This window comes from Charadrius vociferus, unplaced genomic scaffold (genome assembly GCF_000708025.1).
Source record: "Charadrius vociferus isolate BGI_N301 unplaced genomic scaffold, ASM70802v2 scaffold763, whole genome shotgun sequence".
In the NCBI taxonomy this organism is placed as follows: Eukaryota; Metazoa; Chordata; class Aves; order Charadriiformes; family Charadriidae; genus Charadrius; species Charadrius vociferus.
In genome coordinates, this window is record NW_009647685.1 from 1,284,294 (window position 1) to 1,303,996 (window position 19,703).

The following is a 19,703-nucleotide window of genomic DNA, read 5'->3' on the forward strand; positions in this document are numbered from 1 at the left end:
GAGTGATGTGTGTATGAGAGGAGAGATTTTGCAGCTAGGATTTGGTTTACAAACCCTCTTTCTGACACTGCCTTCCCCACCTTGTTGTAGATGTCTGCGGCATCTCAAGGGAGCCAGAAGTGGGTGTCTAGGTGGGCGAGCCTTGCGGACAGTTATTCTGACTCTGGATCTGTCTCTGGGCAGGGTGATGGAGGTGCAGGTAAGTCATCCTGACATTACTGTTTGAAGGTGGCTGAATCTAAGCCAGGATGATGTGAAAGGCAAGCATTAAGAGCTCCTGTGCATCTGGCTGAGGCGTATTTTCTGTTTTAGCTAATGTACTTGGGGTGGGAAGGACAGAGTGAATTGTTCCCAGTGGAGTAAAGATGGAGAGAGCCTCTGGTTTGCATTTCAGAGTCATCCAAGAAGTTCTTAAATGTTATGTTTGACATGACTAAAGGGCACCTGGGAAGGAGAAAGATTGTAAGGGCCATGGGTGTTAACTAGCCCCGAGAAGTTGTTCTTTAGATTGCCTTATGATGCCAGATGAAAGCAAGTTGTCTTGGACTTCATTGCTGACTTGTGCTTTTTTTGTGTGCTCCTCCTGTGTCTGGCTGTGCTGAGAATTTTAGGCTGTTCTGGGGTTTGCTGTCGGGTGGCAGGTTTGAAGTGTGGAGATTAGCGTAGAAAACCGGGTATGGAGTGGAGAAGGGGAGCGGGAGGAGATCAGGCTCCCGTCGTAGCTGGCCAGACAGCTTACAGACCCCCTGGTCCTCTTAATATGTGAGAAAGGGAGAACAGCGCTTTGTTGGCTTTTGTAAACATTTTCTCCCTTTTTTGCTCGGAAATATTTCTCATTACCTTCATGCCGTCAACAGAGATACATAGACTTGGTATAGATTAGAAGAAACCTGTGTTTCAGAGGTCGCTGCTACTGTTTTCACACTGTGTGAGAACCTGACTCCTGGAGCATTTGAAATATTACCATAGTCAAATAACCAGTTATCCTGGTATTTAAAGGCGGTATCAGATATGAAGTCCTGGCCAGCGGCATGGGAGAAATAAAAGCACTCTTTCTATGAAGTGTGTCCATACTGAGAGGCCCACCCACGCTGGGATGGTGAGCTCTAATTTAGAGCCTCTTAATTGTTACAGGGTCTTTCTCCTGGGACTTTCCTGGGGGATATGTTCATATGAGAACTTGTACTGTGAAAAATGCCATCTGTTTAGTCAAATGGGCTATGTTGTTTAGAATGGCACTTAAAACAGTGCATCACTGCAATGGTTTGTCTGATGGCTTTTCATCTCCTTCCCATGGCTTGATTTATGGTAGACTGATGTCAGCAATGCCGTTAGCCTCTAAACGTATGTGCTTGTACTGAGAGGTAGATTATAGGAGAGTGAATCTGAAATCCTACCTTGACAGAGGGAAGGTGTTGCGCACTCTGATCCAGCAAAGGAATTAAGTACAATTTTACCTTAAGTGTCTATATTGATGAACCTGACGGACCAAACAGGAGCCAGGCCTTGTAGGTGTTCATATTACATAAAAGCTGAGTTCTAAGCACGTATCTTGTGAGCGCTTTTGTGGACTTGCACTTTGCCAGATCAAGCTATTCTTTAATTAAAAAAAAAAAAAAAAAAAAGTGGTCTAGTTGTACAACAGTTGATTCTTGTCCACTTAACTCTCTTCAGAAAGCAGTGTAGCCCAAAAATCTGGGGAACCAGAAAACGCTGTGCCCTTGAGAACAAGGCGCCTTCTTCCCCAACTCCCACCAAGTGATAAATCAGACAGTCCCACGCCTGCGGTCCTGGTCTGCCAGGAGTCCTACTCTGAAGTTACCAAGAGAACCGTCATGAAGGACCACTGTGTGGAAGCCTATGTTGATCCCAGCAGCCGCCTCTTCATCCAGGAAGACTTGGATCCAGATAGCCTCAGCGATGCCAGCAGATCTGACGATGGCTTCAGCACGGAAAAAGGCAAGAAATATAAAGAGAACAATAAAACACTAGAGCAGATGGGGGAAGACACAAAATCAGAGAGTCGGCAGCCAGGAGCCTCCCGGGTCTCAAACGTGAGAGCTGTAAGTGAGCCAGTTTCTACTTCTTTCTACATTGGTGATGACAGCAATGACGTGGGGATTCCCTCCAAGCTCTCTCTAAGCGTGTCCCATGCTCGAGCAGACAAAGACAGCAAGGATCAGGAGTTTGCCTTCAAGACTGCTGGTGTGCCAGTTCCTGGAAAGTCACAGGTCAAAGATGTTAGTGCTTACATTAATGCAGCAGGAAAAGTGGTTATTTCCCTTCATCAGAGTCTTCCTCAAGATCAGGAAAGCATGGCAGGAAAGGAGACATCATCTTTTGTTAGACAGGAAAGTTTTACCAAAGATAAATCAAGCAGTGGTGTTCCTCAAAATAAACTCCCGCATATTTCAAGTCATCCTCTGCTTAAAGATTTAGAGGCTGTTCGGTCAACCCGTATGGACTTTGGTCAGGAGACTCATCTTCTCCTTAAGGACACTGAAACTGCCTTGGCAGCACTGGAAGCCAAATTACTTGGTCAAAGCCAACAGCTGGAGCCCTCGGAAACTGCTGGTCAGCTGGAGGACTCCTTGTCGGGGGACTCGGACGTGGACACTGCCAGCACGGTCAGCTTGGTGAGTGGCAAAAATGTCCCGACGAGCGCCCCGAAACGCAAAGCAATCGCAAGCTTGCAGAAGGAGAAATCTTCCTCCACACCATCCATCCAGGATCAGTGCGGGCAGCCAAGCGCTCGGGACAGGCTGACGGAGAAGCGGAAAACGCAAGCACCGGAGGCATCAAACCGCGCGGAGGCTGCCAAACGCTTCCAGATGAAGCGGAGCGCTGGGACTCGAGGGTCGCTCGACTTCACGGATGATGAGAGAAGCTCGAGCCTGCCCTACTTGCCGGTTCCTGACGCGGTTGTGTCTGACCATGAGCACTCAGTAACCCGACCGGTTCCCAGAAGGAAACCTTTTACTCAGGCTGCCAAGGAGGACCCCAGCAAAACAACCTCCAATGTGCAGAAGATCCAGCAAGTTCTCACCCGTTCCAACAGTTTATCCACCCCACGGCCCACAAGGGCCTCAAAGTTACGTCGTGCCCGGCTGGGAGATGCTTCAGACAATGAGTGCGTTGATACTGAGAAAACAATCTCCAACCCTGAAGCTGCTGCTCCAGGCTCCAAGCAGTCCACGGAGACAAAGAAGCTCTCCCGGCTGGACATCCTCGCCATGCCAAGGAAACGGGCAGGTTCGTTTACAGTGCCCAGTGACTCTGAAACGGCGCAGTCAAGGTCGGGGTTTTCAGGCCGGAGCGTAGAGTCCTATCGGAAGATGGGTGTTTCGGAGGTTAGAACTGCAGCGAGGAAAACGGCGGCCGCCGCCCCCCCGCAGCAAGCTTTCAGACAGCAGGACCCGTTCAAGCAGTGTCAAGTACTCCTCCTCATCCAGTAAGTGCTCATGCTTTATGTTTCTCCCCTATTCCCCTCTTTCTGATTTATAGGCTGCACATGGTTGCCAAGGATTGGTATCTCAGTACTACAAGTGCTGCATCGGTGAGTACAAAAGTCTGCATTAACGACCGTTAGGGTGGTTGAAATTTCCTGTGGCTTTGGAGACAGCAGAGCATCTCGCATACCCAGCAAGATGTTATTGTGGTGCTGTCTGTGAGGATACTGCAAATGGCTATTTCCACCCCTGCCACCACCAGTGAATTTGCTTTTTGGCACCCAGTTGCCGTTTGACAAGAGCATGTTTGCCTTTTTCTGTTAAAAAAAGTAGAATTTAATGCCTTTCCAGTGCTACAAGGAATTCTGTTCTGCTCTTCTTTGACTTCTGAGAGTTAAAGTTTGCTCCAAGAAAGCTCATTATGGTATTGATGACAGCTGATGTCTAAGGTGGCAGTTTCAAAGGCATCTGAAAAGGAAAACAATAAAGAAATGCCCCTGGGTTTTGAAGGCTGTTCCCTTGTTTTTCCTGTAAATGCAAATGTGGGGCTGGACACTACGCGTTGATTGCCCCAAGAGATTCCCTCTGCTGTGTGTTTTCATTCACTTTCGCCATAGGTAAGGCAGGTGCACAGTAGGGTTTCCCACTCAGCAGTGGTTTGGGGACTGTCTTGCCCCGTAGCTGTGCACTCAACAGACCCTTGCAATATCAACATTCGTCATACTGAAATCAGCCTTCAATTAAATGGTGTGGACAATGCAGATGACCACTCTAAGATCATAATTGGTAACCATAGATTGTCCCCTTCACCTTTGGTTTAAATCCTGGCCTGTGCCTGTACTCTTTGACCTACCATGGATGTGGCAAAGCAGATCTGTTTGCTTAGGTTTTTAGGAATGATGGGAGGGACAAGGAACGGGAAGAAACCCTTTGGGTTGCTCAGGCCTGTTGAGAGGGATGCTATATTCACCAGATTTGTGTTTTTGTAAGGAGTCTTAGAATTCTAGGTGTATCCTTTTCTTATACTTTTATATAGTTGAAATAATTATCTTCTTGCACTATTCATTTTTATTGCATGCTAAAAATGTTATTTGCTGCTTGTTTTGATTTGGATTGTTTTAGTGCATCCAGCTTCCTTTTTATTTTAATGATTGTTTTTCTTGCACATTTATATATGCATGTAAATCAGAATGGGAATAAGCTAAAAGATTATGTACAGTCTCTTCTCTTGCCTGTTTTGAGATTACGTTGACTTCGTGTTAAACAATAACAAATTTAAAACAAAATAACGTGGTCAGAGTTTTCCGAACAGGAGGCACTCTTTGCGCTCCCTCTGCCTTTGGACCACAGACTTCAAATCATTTGGAGAAAAGTGATAAGTGTTGGCCAGTTCTTGGTTTAAATGAATTGGTTTTTGATTTCCAGAGCTTTGTAGCAGCATGCTAACACCCTTCCTTGTGCATAGTTGCAGCAAATGATGCTAATCCTTTCTTTGAATTAGTTGCTCTTAAAATACTAACCTCCTAATTCCTTGATAGGATTGTGGACCTTGCACAAGCTCTAGGTATACTCGTGTACCTCGTGCTTCATCGTGCTGTACCAAGTGTGTGATGTATGTTCCGATACTAATACTGTTATAGTGAATCAACACCTAGCATCCCATCCATTCCTGGAACAAAAGTGAAATGTTGATAAACTGAACTATTGCACTGTGCCATCAAGACATTTTTGAGCATGATAGAATAACCCTTGAAAACACTGCCTGTCAAGCCTTGGGAGTAAGGAGGCAGATGTGGCTGATTTATTCAAGGATTTCTTAAAGCATTTAGATAACCACAATAGTTTCCAGCTCTCCTAGTGGGAGAAGGTTAATCTCGCCAATGGAGGAACAGAATGAACTATCTGGCTATGAGACAAGAAATGCCAGTAGATTGTCAGGCCTTCTGAAGTAACTTTCTGTGAAATGCACAGATAACATCAGAATAATCCACATTACCAGTTCTGAAAGCTAAGGGCCTGTCTCCCCTACTCCTCTGTGTACACGATTTGTTTACTCAGTATTATTTGAATGGTACCGAGGGAGTTCATACTGATTTCTCTTGGCGTACAGGGATGGAAAATAAGGCTCTTAATTTTAAAACTGCTCTTCAGTGACAGGGGGACCTCTTGATTTATACCTGTGTTAAAAGTAAAACAAATAAATCTTTACTGCTGGAACATGAGCAATTTTTTTTCCAGTATATATATATATATATTTAATCCTAAGCCAAGACATTTATATAGCTATAGCTGAGATAGCAATGTCTAGGAATGTTTTTTTCACTATACAGTAAGTATCTGTAGTTTCTACCTGGATCTTATATGCCAAATTCATTATTTTTGTTTGTATGGTCTATGATGCTGGCTTAATTCGCTTGCAGTGGTTCAGCATTATGAGAATCTCGGTAACACAGTGAAGCTTTTAGGTATTGTAATTTTAAATAACTCAGCTGGTTCTGTGTTTGGTGGGTCTTCATTCTTCAGGGAAAGACGGAAAGGAATGAAGCAGTATCCACAGAGAGTGTAGTGCAGCAGCGAACACTGGGAGCCCAGTTTTCAAATAAGGACATCTCGGTGCTTCCCGTGCAAGGAGGACCTGGGTGTCTACAGATCTGCAGAACTGGTCGGGATAAGTGGACAGCTTCCACTTGGCTCCAGGGGTTAGAGCTGGTCCTGACTCTCATAGAGTGTCATTAATGGTGAATTGCGAGGCAGGAGGCGAACTGGGGGGCGTGAACTCTTGCAAATAACACCAATCACTATAGTCTGTTCTTCACTCAAAAGCCCCTCCTTTTGCTTGTACTCACATCTAATTGGAAAGGTGTCTGCAGGCTTGAAAATTGGGCTCTTTTTAGACAAGGACTTCTGTGGGACTATGAGGAGTCTGTAAACGTGTGCTACTTATACACAGAGCTTCTGTGCATGGAAAGCCAAGTCTGTGGTAATAATTTACTACATTGGAGGTGTTAACACAGTCATTTTGCTTTTCCATTGGAATTTCCCACCACAAATTTGTATAGTGAATGGGAGCCACAGAAATGCTCAACTTTGAAATAAGCTCTGAGAATGTGCTCTTTAATTTAAAATCTGCACAGAAACTCTCCTTTCCTTGTGTTCTTGGGCTAGTTTTGTGTTACCTTTTTGCCCTTTTGTAGTTATTCTTTACTACTTTCCTTGGTCTGAAACCAATTCATTTTTTATAAGCATCAAGGCGGAGACCGCAGGGTTCAGATTACACTTCTACTTCGGAGGAGGAATATGGCTCAAATCACAGCTCCCCTAAACACAAACGCTCCCATACTTCAACAGCCACACAAACACCGAGGATACGTGGCTCTGGGCTGAGCAAGCAGAAGCACAATGGCAGAGAAACGGATGATGATGAAGATTTTGATGACCACCCTGACCCCTACAACTTCATGGCGCAAACAGCAGAGATAGCAGAAATAGCCAGGTGAGGTGGGGCTTTATGTGTTGACCCACATATTGAAAATGGGTTGAGTTTTCCTTGGTGTTCAAGTCAAACTCAATTGTGGAGGTAGAAGGTACTCTTTCCAGCTGTTTGTGTGCCCTCCATCTCCTTCATGTCTGAACATTGACTTGTTTAGGCTTGGAATGTTTTCATGAAGCTTTATAGCCTGTGCTAGGATGTGCTGGTTGTACCTTCTCTCTAGAAAATGCCAAGGTGCAGGGCATTGTATCTTGGTTTGTTTCTTGTTCAAGCTGTGGATGGATCTCCTCTTGTAGCTTGAAGTCTGTCAAAAGATGTAACTGTCTATACCTGCTTATCTCTGCTTTCTGCTGGAAGTCACTGTGTGTGCACAGACCAGTTGGTGTGAACTGTCCTAATTCTCTGCAGAGGAAGTCAAATGGATTAGCAAAGACTGAACATGTAAACTGTTGAAGCTGCTTTGCCTGAAGCCAGTGAGGAAGCAGTAAGCAGTCGCTGCAGGGCAGAAATGTTTTTGCTCAGTACACTTGAATCCAAATGTGTCTGGCCCCTGTGTATAAATGAGTTGTTGCTTAGCTTGATGTCCCTGGATACGGGACCTATTGCGTACTGGTGGTCTGGTGGTTGCCTGGAGGACCTCGGCAGTAAAGCAAATAGATTCTTTTTTTAAACAGTGGCATTTGAGTTTTGACATCTCTAATATGCAACTGTGTTATGCCAACTTTCCAGAAATACTGGTCTTCCATTGTACTGGCCATACTTGAAATACTTTTGACTGAGGAAGCTGTCTTCTGTCTGCTTCTGGTCAGCATTTCCACGTCACCCTTATCACTTGCCCCACTGATTTCAAACGGGCTTTTCTTGCCTGAACCTTGCTGTCAGGTTGCTAGAAAGTGTGTCAGCCTTCAAACCAGGCTGCGTTACCTGTGCCGCACGAAGCATGCGTGTGGGAGACGCTGGCTTCCCTCCTAGCAGCGTTCCTAGCGCGGGAGAGCGCTTTGGGTTGCAGCAGCTATAAATAAATGGTTGCATCAGACTTGTCTGGCGCTGCACGTTGCAGGGCTCGGTCACAGAGTCTGCTTCGTAATTGCAGTTCTGATTTCCGTTGCTGCTCCCAAATTAACTGGGAGGGGTTTAGAGGAGTCGGAGAGAGTTAAAAGGGAAAATGCCACTTGTTTACAGTAAGTGAATCACATAATGGATGTGTTCTGTGACAGCTCTATCCAAATCAGCACGGATAGGGGGCACCTTAGGCAGGCAGATCAAACTGCTTTTTATTATTCAATTATGCATTTTCTTTTCGAGGAAATGTTTTGAGGAACTGACAGTTTTATTACATTGCTTGGTTTTTCAAATTAAAGAAGAAAGTCTCTTTTGGATGAAGCTAGCTAGCTGGGAGATCTTTTTTTTTTTTTTTTCTCTTAGAAGCTTTTTCTTAGAATTACCACAACAGCTACTTTTGGTCTGAAGGGGTTTTTTTAAGCTCTTCTAGCAACAATCCAGAGACTTAGAAACTGTTTTTGAGATCTAGAGCATGTAGAGCAGAGTGCTGCAATTGCTGTGTGTTAACTGGACACCTGTCAAGAGGCTTGAAGTTTCAAGACTTGATTTCTGAAAACCAAATCCCTCTAAGGTGTGCTGTGCTTACCCTGGTAATCCCTCAGCCCTTCTGGAGAGCGTGGAGGCGTACTTTGATTTACAGTCTCTAAACCACAAAGGAGAAGGAAAGAGAGTTTGAAATTTTATTATTCAGGTAATAAAGAAAAAAGCTTTTCCTTGCACGGGCTTTCTAAGGGTAAAGAAAGAAGTCTCAAGAAGAAAAAGTGGCTGCGTTCTATTAAATAAAAAAAGAAAAAAGAAGGAAGTGGAGTGGATGGGTGGGGGAGGAATAACATAACACTTCTTTATGGATTGTCTCCAATACCTTCTGGTGTTGTATAGTCACTAGAACTTGCTTTTCATCAAATCTCTACTTTGAAGCTGGGTTCAGGAGGGGAATGGATTTATTTTGTTTCTCTTGTATGCAGCCAGAGTATTCCTCAGCACTCTGCCAAGGCACCCCCCAGAAAAACTACTTTCCTTAGCCTCTGCAGAAATTGTAATTCATACAAACTTTTGGTGGCTGCTCCTTTTATATTTTATGAGTACAAGGCTTGTCGTATCATGTGTCCTGATGACTCTGCTGCATGTCCTGTGCTTCAGACTCAGCCAGACCTTGGTGAAGGATGTGGCCATCCTTGCTCGAGAGATTCACGATGTTGCTGGAGATGGGGACTCGCAGAGTTCATTGGGGACGGGACCGAGCACCTCCCTCAGCTCTGTGCCCAACACTCCTGCTTCTACCATATCAGCGAGAGAAGAGGTAAGATCCTGAATGACAGAAACTTCTGCCTCTGAATGCGAACAAGTACGCAGGGTACGGTTGTGGTGGGAGACCGGGGCAGCATCACCAGTTGCTGCAGCATTAAAAAAACCTCACCACTTGCCCCCCTAAAAAACACCAGCAGAAAGATTGACTGCAGTCTGTTTAGGGTGCTCTTTATTTTGCCCTCCCCTGTGCCACAGCCAGCCTTGCAAGAGGTGGGAGCAGGCTGCATGGGTCAAGAGCTATATTGGATCTGGGCAGGTTTGGCTTTCATTGGGGGTTCCTTACTGTGCCTCCAGGAAGCAGGAGGGGCCCTAGTGTCAAAATGTTAGATTCCTCGTATTATTGCCTAAGGATTTCATGGCCTGCAGTTGCACTTTGGTCCCTGAAGTTTGCATCCAAGGAGCAGGATGGGGTGGGCATGCTGCACTGTGCTGCTGTACCAGGGACCAAGTCTCCCTCCTTGTTTCAGACAAGGCACTGAAGATGTGCTTCACTGAAGACGTGCTCTGGCTGCACTCTCTGTGTCAGCTGTGTATTTTGTACCTCTGCTGTGTCCCTTCTGCCAGGGCTGTTCAAATGCAGCACAGATGTTACATGAATCCCTTCCCTCCATCTGTATTGATGGGCAAGGGCTGGGACTCTGCTCTCCAGCCAGCGAGGTGCACAAGGAGGAAGGTTATTAGCTTGGGAAGTGCTGTCCTCCAGCTCTTCAGTGAAGCTGTGGGTTCCTCCTGAATTCTGTAACACAGTTTGTTTGCACTAGAGTGGGGAGGAGGGAGTGATTTCTTAATTTGGCTCACCAGTGCCACAGCACAGGGACTCAGCTCAGCTTCAAACTTGTCTGCAAGGTCACCAGGAGGCTCCAGCTGGCTAAAGCAGAATTGCCTTTGCTGCTGTTTAAATCCAAATTCCCTCCTGTCTTCCAGCAGTGTGGGCTTAAAAAAAACACACAGCTCTCTTTATCTGCTGTTCAGATGTGCCTCTTTGCCCTCTGTTGTCTTTGACTGTTGTGCTAATTGCAGACCTGTCTAAGCAGGGTTCGAAGCTGACGACCAAACCTCTTACCTTCCCAAGAGAGTACATGTGACCCTGCTGTGTTCATCACTGAAGGTGCAAAGCAGAAGTTTAGGGAGATACCCAGAAGATCAGGCGGTTGTGGCTGTGCTTGTGTTAAACCCATGTCAACTGCAGCCTGCTCAGGGCGGGGGTTTTCCTCAGGCCGTTTGGAGCCACAGTGCACAAATGTTTCTCAATAACTTCAGGCTCTGAGATAAAGTGGTTTATTGCTTTCTGTCCATGCAAGTGCCACACCTGCAAAACTGCCTTTTGTATTCTTTTTGAGCAGTTAAGGTGACAAATCCACTGTACTTCTAACTTGCAAGTTTTGCATCTTTGCAGTGGGTTGGCAATGACCAGTACTCAGCTCCTGCTTCCTTCCAGAAAATCACCATACCTACTTTTTTGTCCAGTACCACTGAACGGTATGACCATTAAGTTAGCTTACAGAGAGATTTCCTCTGCTGCTAGAGGAAGAACACCTGCAAAACTCAGCGTTTCTACTCTGTGCAAAATGATGGGCTCCAAAGGACGTGGTTGTGACGCTGAATGGCAGGATCACAAAGCCAGGATTGCTTGCACTCAGGCGAATTGAGGGTTTCTCCGCGACGTGGCTTTGCAGCGCTGCCGTGCACTGTGTGGGACGTGCTGGTCAGCCCCCTCGAGGTAGTGGGAAGAGCAAACACAGGGCTGTGTCGTGCTGTAGGTAATGCTCCTGGCAGTACCCACTGCTAGAGCAGTTTTTGAGATCTTACAGTGGTGTAAATGAAGAAGCACTGGTAGGAGCCTGTGAAGAGGGCTCAGGAGCCATACCCTTTGGTGTGTTCAGCCAGTGTTGGTTGAAACCACCATAAAGGCTTTTAACTAGACTCTTCCAAAAAGGGTTGGACAGCACTGTGATTTCAGCAGCGCCAGCAGCTGGGAGGCCATTGGAGTTACACCCAAAATGCCACCATGCATCAGTGGAGCTGCTGTATGTTAACGATAGCCAGGAACAGGTTAAATCAGCAGGACTTTCTGCTGGCAATGCTGAGATGTAGACTTGAATCCTGAATAGCTTGGGATCCTGAACTGTGCATCTTTGGGGTCATGTTATGAATGGGAGTGATATAAACTGATGTGGGTTTAATAAACCCACATTGCGTCTTTGGAACTGGAGTAGAATCAGTGGACACGCTTCCCTCAGTCTGGGTGCGGTGGAATCTGTGCTAAAATAATTATTTTGGCTTAATGCAGGGAAGTTGCTAGGAAATATCTGAAGATCAGTGTGTATGATGCTAAACACTGAATTTTGTGAGTATTTATTAAACAACTTTATATTAAATATTCTAGAAAAGGACATAGTGATGAGAAATAGCTATTATAGTTAGAATAGTAATGTATTGAAACATCTCATAAAAGGAAGTATGTAAATGAGAAATATTTGCTGTGTGTGACTATCTCTTATACTGCTCTAGCTCTTGCAGTGTTGTATGCCATTCTGCTAGCTCTTTATTTTATACTACTAAATATTTATATCTATTCTAATATAGTGGGGGAAAATGCAGGAAAAATAAGGGCCGATGTTGGAATCACTTTTGACGGTTTAATGCCATACTGGAAGCTTCACTTGGGTCCATTGTGTGGCACAGCATTTCTTAGCCTCAAACGAATTGCTTTTTAAATTACTTTTATTATGAAGCTTGGTTAAAGATTAATCATGAATATTCCTGTAAAAGTTAAGATGGAGCCTTGGATTTAAACCTTATTCTTCATGTTCTGTCCTTTCAGGTCCAGTGTTGGCTTGGATGTTTGCCAGGGAGGTTTTCAATTTCCCCAGTGCGTGTTTGGGATGTTTTTGTTTGTTTTTGTAGCCTCAGCTCTATAGTTTATAATAACCTAGATTCTTGGCATAGTGAGCTGAGTACTGCTACAAATTAAGCAAAAAACCCCAAACAAAACAAAAAAGGGGTCCAGCAAGGGTGAAACCTTCATGATTCCTGTTTACCAAAGCTGTGGTTTCTTTGGGAATCCTTGGGTTGTGGGTTTGTAGGTTTTACAGGACCCAGCTTTCTGCAGAGCAGAGTAGTCATATTGAAGGCTCAGCTGCTGCAAGTGGAGTCAAGTGAGTCATCCCAAATCACTGGCCACTTCTGCAAATTTTAGCCCTGCACAACATTCTTTTGGTTGGTATTTTTTTTAGAGTTAATAATGATATAGCAAAAATTTAAGAGCCCAATTATGTTTGTTAAGTTGTTGTTTAACGTACTCATTATGAGTGTTGGCATGACAAGAGGAAATGCTTACAGGTGTGACAACAGAAAGCATGAGAACAAACCAGGTCACATGTGAAAATCTCCTGGTGATGGGGGAGCAGGTGCTGCCCTTAGGGTGTTTTTAACTGGTTGTGCTGAGAACTGCTGGACTGTAGGAATATCTCGTTCCTTTCTGACGCTGTTTCACTGCTGCAACCAGCCTAACTTACTGTTTCTGCACTTCATAAAAGGATGCTTAAAAAAGAGAAGGTTGTTAGCTAAACATTTTGGCTGTTGTGCCCCTGTACCATAATATCTCATAACTTCTGCCTGTGTGTAACCCAAGTGCTATTGCATAGAGTGTGGGGAGACTGGACCTTGGATGGCACATGGTTTCCTCGCAAGAGCTGTGTGCTTTGCCAACTAAAGAGCCTCCTGGGCTGTATGTTCAGCCCGTTCTCTGTGCTCGGAGGGCTGCTGGATTTCACTCAGCACAGTCCGTTTCGAAGTAACTGGGGAGCTGCCCGAGACCACCTCTGCAGAACTGGTTGGTGACCAGGACCTCCGTGGGCTTCAGTGCATGCTGGGGGGTGGGCATCTACTGCTGGTCCTCAGGAATGCGCTTTTGGGAATGTCAACCCAAAATAACCCCAAACCACGTGTTCTCTTTGATACTTGCTGTCACAGTCATTCACTAGCATTGATCTCTTTGTTTCTGTTTTAACACAGATTGCTCGTAGATCTTTTCGGCTGGCATATCCATCTCAGGTGCACTTTCCATCCCATTATTTTTGTATCTCTGGCTTGTCACTGTTATTTTCCTCCCCTTCTTTTGGAGTTTTTGTCTGTCAGTCAACCAGACAGGAGTAGCTGTCTTGCCTTTTCTGTTCTTCCTGTTAATTATTTGCATTATCGGTGGTTTTGTATTGCTTTTTCATCTCTTCCATGTGTTACTAAATGGTTACTGATTAATTTTAGTGTGGCTTTAATGTTGCATTGATGTATTAAAATGTAAGATATGGGAAAACAGGGCCTTTTTGAGTTTTAGCCTAAATTCGAAAAAGGCAAAGACATACTTTTCAACTATGTGCTTGAGTCTCAAAATTATAAAGTGGAGTAGCCCCACTGAGTTTCGTAGGATGACTGCAGTGGGTAGAAGATTGCAGGATTGGGGTCTAGTAATTTGCTTAGGAACCCATACCTGTCTGAACGAGTCTTAAACAAATCAGTGTTCCTCTGGGACTTGCCTGAAAATCTTCAATACCTGCAGTGAGTGCCTGTGTGCCTCCTTCCCTACTAATTTTTAATGACTCATTACTCATTATTTCCAAGTTGGTGCAGCACATTCCAGAAGCAAGTCTGAACTACCAGAAAGTGCCTCCGGGATCAGTGGAACTGAAGGATTTTGACCAAAATATGAATGATAATAGAGAAGAGGATCCTTCAAGAAAAACAAGGACAAGAAACCGTGAGGAGGCAGGCCACCTTTTTCTTTATTTTGTATATGACATTGCTTTAAGCTGCAGTATGTATACCCCCTCTTTCTAGGCTGCCAAAGAAGGCTACTCAAAAAAAATGCACTTCTCAGGAGCCCTGACTTGCAGATATAGAAACAGTGTTTAAAAAGAAAAAAAGAGGAACAGAATCACCCTTCTGCCAATACTAACTGGAAATTTCCTCTCTTGTGTAAAACTCCATTAAAACCTGAGGCTTGGTCACTTGTTGTTTGGGAGGAGGCTTTCAGTGTCAGAGCCCATTTAGGCTATTTCACTGCTCTTTTAAAGAAAAGTGCAAAAATGTCAGCATTGAAATCTGCAGCACCAGTGGTTTAATGGCAAGAAATCACGTCACGAAAACCGTTTTTCCTAATCCATAAAAGCACCTTGGTTTTCTGCAATGGGCATGCTGGTCAGAGCTGCCCATACAGCAGCAGTGGCAGCATCTGCACCTCATGGGGAGTTTCTGCAGCTGGGCTTGAGTGCCATGGCACAGCTGGCTTGCTGTCTGCACAGCAAGCCAGTTGTTCTGCGTTGTTCCCTCCTAAGTGTGCAATTTGATGCAATTCTTCTCGGGTTAGAGAGCAGGGTAACCTGGAAATCCCTGGGATGATGCTAAAAGGTGAGGAAGCCTGGCCTGAAACTTGAGGCTGGGGAAGGTGTCGGAGTGAGGGCTGTAAGGAGGTGATGGTGACAGAGGGTGGAGTATCAGGCTGCTGATGCAACGCTCTGCTGTTGCTTCTGCTCGCTTTCTGCCTGCTGGCTGTGGTTGACAAGGAAGAGCTGGGGCAGAGGCTCTGGGGAGGCAGTGCAGGCAGGAGGGGAGAGCTGAGCTCCGGCACAGTCACTCTGCTGCTCTGGAGGGGGAGTGTGACTCAAACAGGCTGATGGAGGGAAACTTGGGCTGAGCCACTGATGTGCCGATCCTGTCCTGTGACTGACTTGAAGCAATCCCTCACTCCCCTGTAGAGATGTGCCAAGGCTGAAAAATAGGTGCAGGATCAGTGTGCCCCCAGCTGATGCGCCCTGAGGGCCCTTTTGAACCACAGGACTTGAATGTTTGGGGTTTGGTGGTTTTTTTGTTGTTGTTTTTAAAAAATAAAGCAGAATGTAGCATGGTGGGATTACAGGGCTGTGAAAGTGGCTTGAACTCATAAATCACATTAGATGGTTTCAGTGAGACTGCTTGTGCGACTTCTTGCATTGTGATTTGGCTTTGATTTATATTTTGATTTATATTTGAGGGGGGAGGTGCCTGTGTGGCTTGGAAAGTCTTAAGCTTTTTCTTTCAGAAGTGCTTAAATAGTTATCTTACTGCAAACAACTCTGTCTCTTTGTACACTCCTCAAGAAAAAAAATCCGAACAAGGTATTAATCTTTTTGCCAAAGTGCTGCAGCAAAGCTGTATGTCATCTTAATCTCCCGTGAACTTCAAATATCATCTCCAAAGATAAAGATGTTTCAGTGGAGATCATTTACCGTAAACATTTCTAGTTTTGTAATATGCCACTTCTGCTAAAAGTTCTCTGATCTGCCCTTATATTTTAGGTAATCTTTGACAATCTGATGTTGAACCCGGTGTCCCAGTTATCACATACAATCCGTGAAAACACAGAAAATTTGGCTGAAAAAATGAAGTAAGTAACTTTTTAGCCCTGGCCTAAAATGTTGAGTTGTTGCTGAGTCTGTTGGCTTGCTGCTTGTGGAAGATAACACATTGTTGTCTTGGAAAGTCTTGATAACAAGTTGCAGGGAATCTAGAAGTAGAAAACTATGTGTGTAGAGAATGACAGGTAACATGATTATTTGCCATCTCTTTCCTTTGTATGTTTCACCTTTGGAATTCTAATGCTGGATTTGTAGTGCCAGTTGATGCCTTAACTTTGAAATGTTGCCTGTGCAAAGAGTTACCAGAAAATGTATTCCTGTTGATGGATTGTCTCCTCTTTCCTCCCCTGTCCCAAGGCCCTTAGAAAGCCTGCAGGTCACCAAGGCTTGTGAAAGCTCTTCAAAATGTGTTGTTGCTCTAGGAGACATCAGTGAGGGAAGGACTTTGGATTGTTCCTAAATCAGCTGAAAGGCGCTTTGTCTGATGGCTAATCCACTAATCTCCTTTGTTGCCACATCTTGTGATAATTAAGTCCTTTCAACAAGCAGCTTTTGGATGGCAATTTTAAGACCTGCTCAACTTTTTGTGCTGTAGGATTCTGTTTCAAAACTCAGAAAGGACCTGGGAGGAGATGGAGGCCAAAATTAATTCAGAAAATGAAGTGCCAATTCTGAAGACATCAAACAAGGTAAGACCGTGCGAACAAGTGAAACATCGAAGGCTCATGTCCATGAAAGCTTTGTAGGAAACTAACATAACAAGCTCTGGCCCCTCTCAAATTCTGAAATTTCTAGTCTGTTTACCTGTGTTGAGCTGCTGGTTTTTGTTGCGGTTTTAAGTGTGACAAAGTAAGTTCCTCCAGCTGTTGTGTTTCATCAAACTTTTTGCCTCTCCCTTTGTGATTTATTTTCAAAGACCCAGTCCCTTAGCAGATATTCATGTTCAGCGTCATTAGGCCTCATTTAAACATCTACCAAAGCATCACCCACCATGTGGTTGCCACAGCTTCAGCTGTAGACAGGTGTTTCTCATAAATGTTTGTTTTCTTCACCTGTAACAGTTCGATAACAGGGCAATAAAAAAGCTTCAGCCCTAGGCTTGTGTTTGTGCTATCATGTTGTCTTATTGTCATTTATGGGGACTACCAGTAGGGATTTAAGTACAGTAATGGACCCAGCAAATATGGTTAGTGCTAAGCTAACATACAACTGTGCAGGACCTGCGTAGCTTGGTGCTACAGCAATATATTATGTGGCCAATTGCTTTGTCTGGTCTAGGAGCTGAGTTTGCAAATATGCATTTGGTGTTAAGGAGGATGTGGAGGAGCTTTTGTACAGTTAATCTGGCTCGCATTTCAAATCTAAAATCCACTGTGGCTATGAACTTGGGTGGTGTAGTAGCACTTGGTGAAATGATGCAGAGGAGAGGTCCCTGTGCGCTGACCAGATGCATCTAGGTACAGATCACAGAATCACAGAATGGTTTCAGTTGGAAGGGACCTTTAAAGGTCATCTAGTCCAACTGCCCTGCAATGAGCCGGGACGTCTTCAACTAGATCAGATTGCTCAGAGCCCAGTCCAGCCTGACTTTGAATGTTTCCAGGAATGGGGCATCTACCACTTCTCTGGGCAACCTCTTCCAGTGTTTCACCACCTTCATCATAAAAAAAATCTTCCTTGCATCTAGCCTAAATCTTCCCTCTTTTAGTTTAAAGCCATTACGCCTTGTCCTATCACAGCAGACCCTGCTACTAAAAAGGTTGTCCCTGTCTTTCTTATAAGCTCCCTTTAAGTACTGGAAGGCTGCATTAAGGTCTCCCCAGAGCTTTCTCTTCTCCAGACTGGACAGCCCCAACTCTCTCAGCCTTCCCTTGTAGGAGAGAGATGTTCCATGCCTCTGATCATTTTTGTGGATACTAGTTTTGTCTTTTCTGTTATGTAAGCAAGGTTGGAGCTGACTTTGAATCTTCTTGATCAGATAAGGCTGAGGGAGGAAGACTAGATTCCTGTGTCAGTTGAGTTCTTTGTTGCTTAATTTTCCATTCTGATGCTTTTGTTTCTAGGAAATCAGTTCTATCCTGAAGGAGCTCAGGAGAGTTCAAAAACAGCTTGAAGGTTGGTCGTGTAAAATGTTCTTTTTGTCTCTCAAATGCCAGTAAATTGCACAAATTAAAATAATGTGGCTTGATTTGCCAGTGAAAGCTGGGAAAGGATGCAGAAGTTTGGTTTGTTAGCATAGTGCTTACTGACGAGTGCATATGGAATAACAGTAGATTTATTTTGTGCTGCCAATTTTTGAGAAAATTGTTGACTTTTGCAATGTGGAAGCTGTTGCTGTGGAAATACTTTGTTTGTGGCAATTAGCATATTCCCATAAGATGAACTGGCAAAGGTCTGTTCTGCTGAAATAATATTTAGCAGCTCTTTCAGCCAATAAACTGTGCTATGCTTTTTTAACTTGAATTTTGCACGTGGAGCTCTGTGCAATAGAAGAGGCAAGACAAGCTCTTGCATCATCTGGAAGCTTAATAAAGACGCAAAACCATACAGGTGTCATTTTGGGCTGCTGCTTGAAGCTTGCTATTTGGCTGCTGTAGTTTGTCTTTTCTGATTTAACCAGAAAGTTGAATGTCCTCGTAGCTTCAATTTGGGAGAGTTTTTGCTTATTAAAGCTGCTTAGGCCTGAAGGTATTAATGAAGAAAATATCGTGACTAAAATGTATGTGAGTACTGCCTACGGTTCTATTGCCTTCAAAATGAAGGCAGCGTCCTTCTGTCTAGAAACTCTGCTGAGTGCTGCTGATATGTCTGTGTATGTCTTACTTATTTTTTTTTTTTCTTTTTTTTTTTTCTCCCTCCTTCCCCTCTTCCTCCCTCAGTCATAAACGCCATCGTTGACCCTACTGGAAACTTGGATGTAGTTGCCAGTAACAAAGCATCTTCTGCTGCTAAACAATCTACAGCCAATAAAGTCAGGACTGCTAACACTTCTGGGTCCACCCTGGAGACTTTGTCCCCAGCACAGATGAGAAACTACACACAGAAATCGAACTGTGGGTCTTCTAGCTTACAAGATTCGAATTTCATTCCAGATGGAGAGAAATATGTGATCTGATAGAATATTTTGTATGGCTATCATATTGTAATCTACTGTCGCATTAGTATTGTGTATGAGTGGTTTGTGGACAGTTTGTGTGGAGCAGTTGTTTAGATTGCTAACACGTTGCACAAAAAAAAAAAATATTCTATGCTGTGAGGGTGAATGGAAAGTCTGCGTATGCCTTTTAAACAAGACTAGCACTGTGGAGCAGCACATATTCAGCATAGAGGTAAACTGATTTTTAGAAAATTACTCACTTATTCTTCCAGTGTGCCATAAGAAAACAGGCTTTGCATACGCTCTATTCAGTACTGCCAAAGCGAAAGTGTTCTTGCATTGGCCTGTTTATAATTATTCAGTTGTAATAAGGCGCAATTTAAAAACACTTTTTCTGGTACTATATTTGCTTTGGTTTTGTTTGATTATTTTTTTTTTTTTTTTAGTGTACAAGTGAAGCATTACAACTCTGTTGGAATCAATGTGCAGATCCAACAGAATGATCGTGCAATATCAGGGGTTTCTAGGAGAAACTCTTAGTACAGTTGTGTAAGAAGTCCTTTTCAGCAGTCGGAAAAAGGCAACCACACTGAAGTTGTGCATCCTTTTTTCAGTCCAAAAAGCAAAACAAAACAGAATAAACACTTTTTTTTTTTCTCTTGGGAAAGTGTAAACATTAATAATGGTATGAATGTAAAGACTACTAATACAGTTACTATTTTTGATGGTGTTTCAGGCCCAAGGTTGGGGTAGATACAAAAAGACACATTTTACAGTTTAGCTTGCCAAATTTTCATGATTTTGGTACAAATGCTGTCTTTTTTTTTTTTTCCTTTTTTTTAATATAAATCTTTTTACAATGAGCTACAAATGCTCTTGGCTGGGCCAAAGACTAAGGTGTTTGC

At 44.0% G+C, this 19,703-nt stretch overlaps 1 protein-coding gene across 1 annotated transcript in view; it reads left to right on the forward strand.

Moving 5' to 3' along the window:
- Positions 1–19,308, forward strand: part of CEP170B (centrosomal protein 170B) — a 55,052-nt gene extending 35,744 nt beyond the window's left edge. Inside the window, 11 exon segments of the mRNA XM_009881362.1 lie at positions 91–199; positions 1,675–3,404; positions 3,406–3,451; positions 6,693–6,942; positions 9,142–9,301; positions 13,327–13,365; positions 13,930–14,073; positions 15,642–15,730; positions 16,297–16,390; positions 17,765–17,816; positions 18,581–19,308. Coding sequence (XP_009879664.1) covers positions 91–199; positions 1,675–3,404; positions 3,406–3,451; positions 6,693–6,942; positions 9,142–9,301; positions 13,327–13,365; positions 13,930–14,073; positions 15,642–15,730; positions 16,297–16,390; positions 17,765–17,816; positions 18,581–18,816 — 2,949 coding nt within the window. The 3' untranslated portion in view covers positions 18,817–19,308.
- The last annotated feature ends 395 nt before the right edge of the window (positions 19,309–19,703 follow it).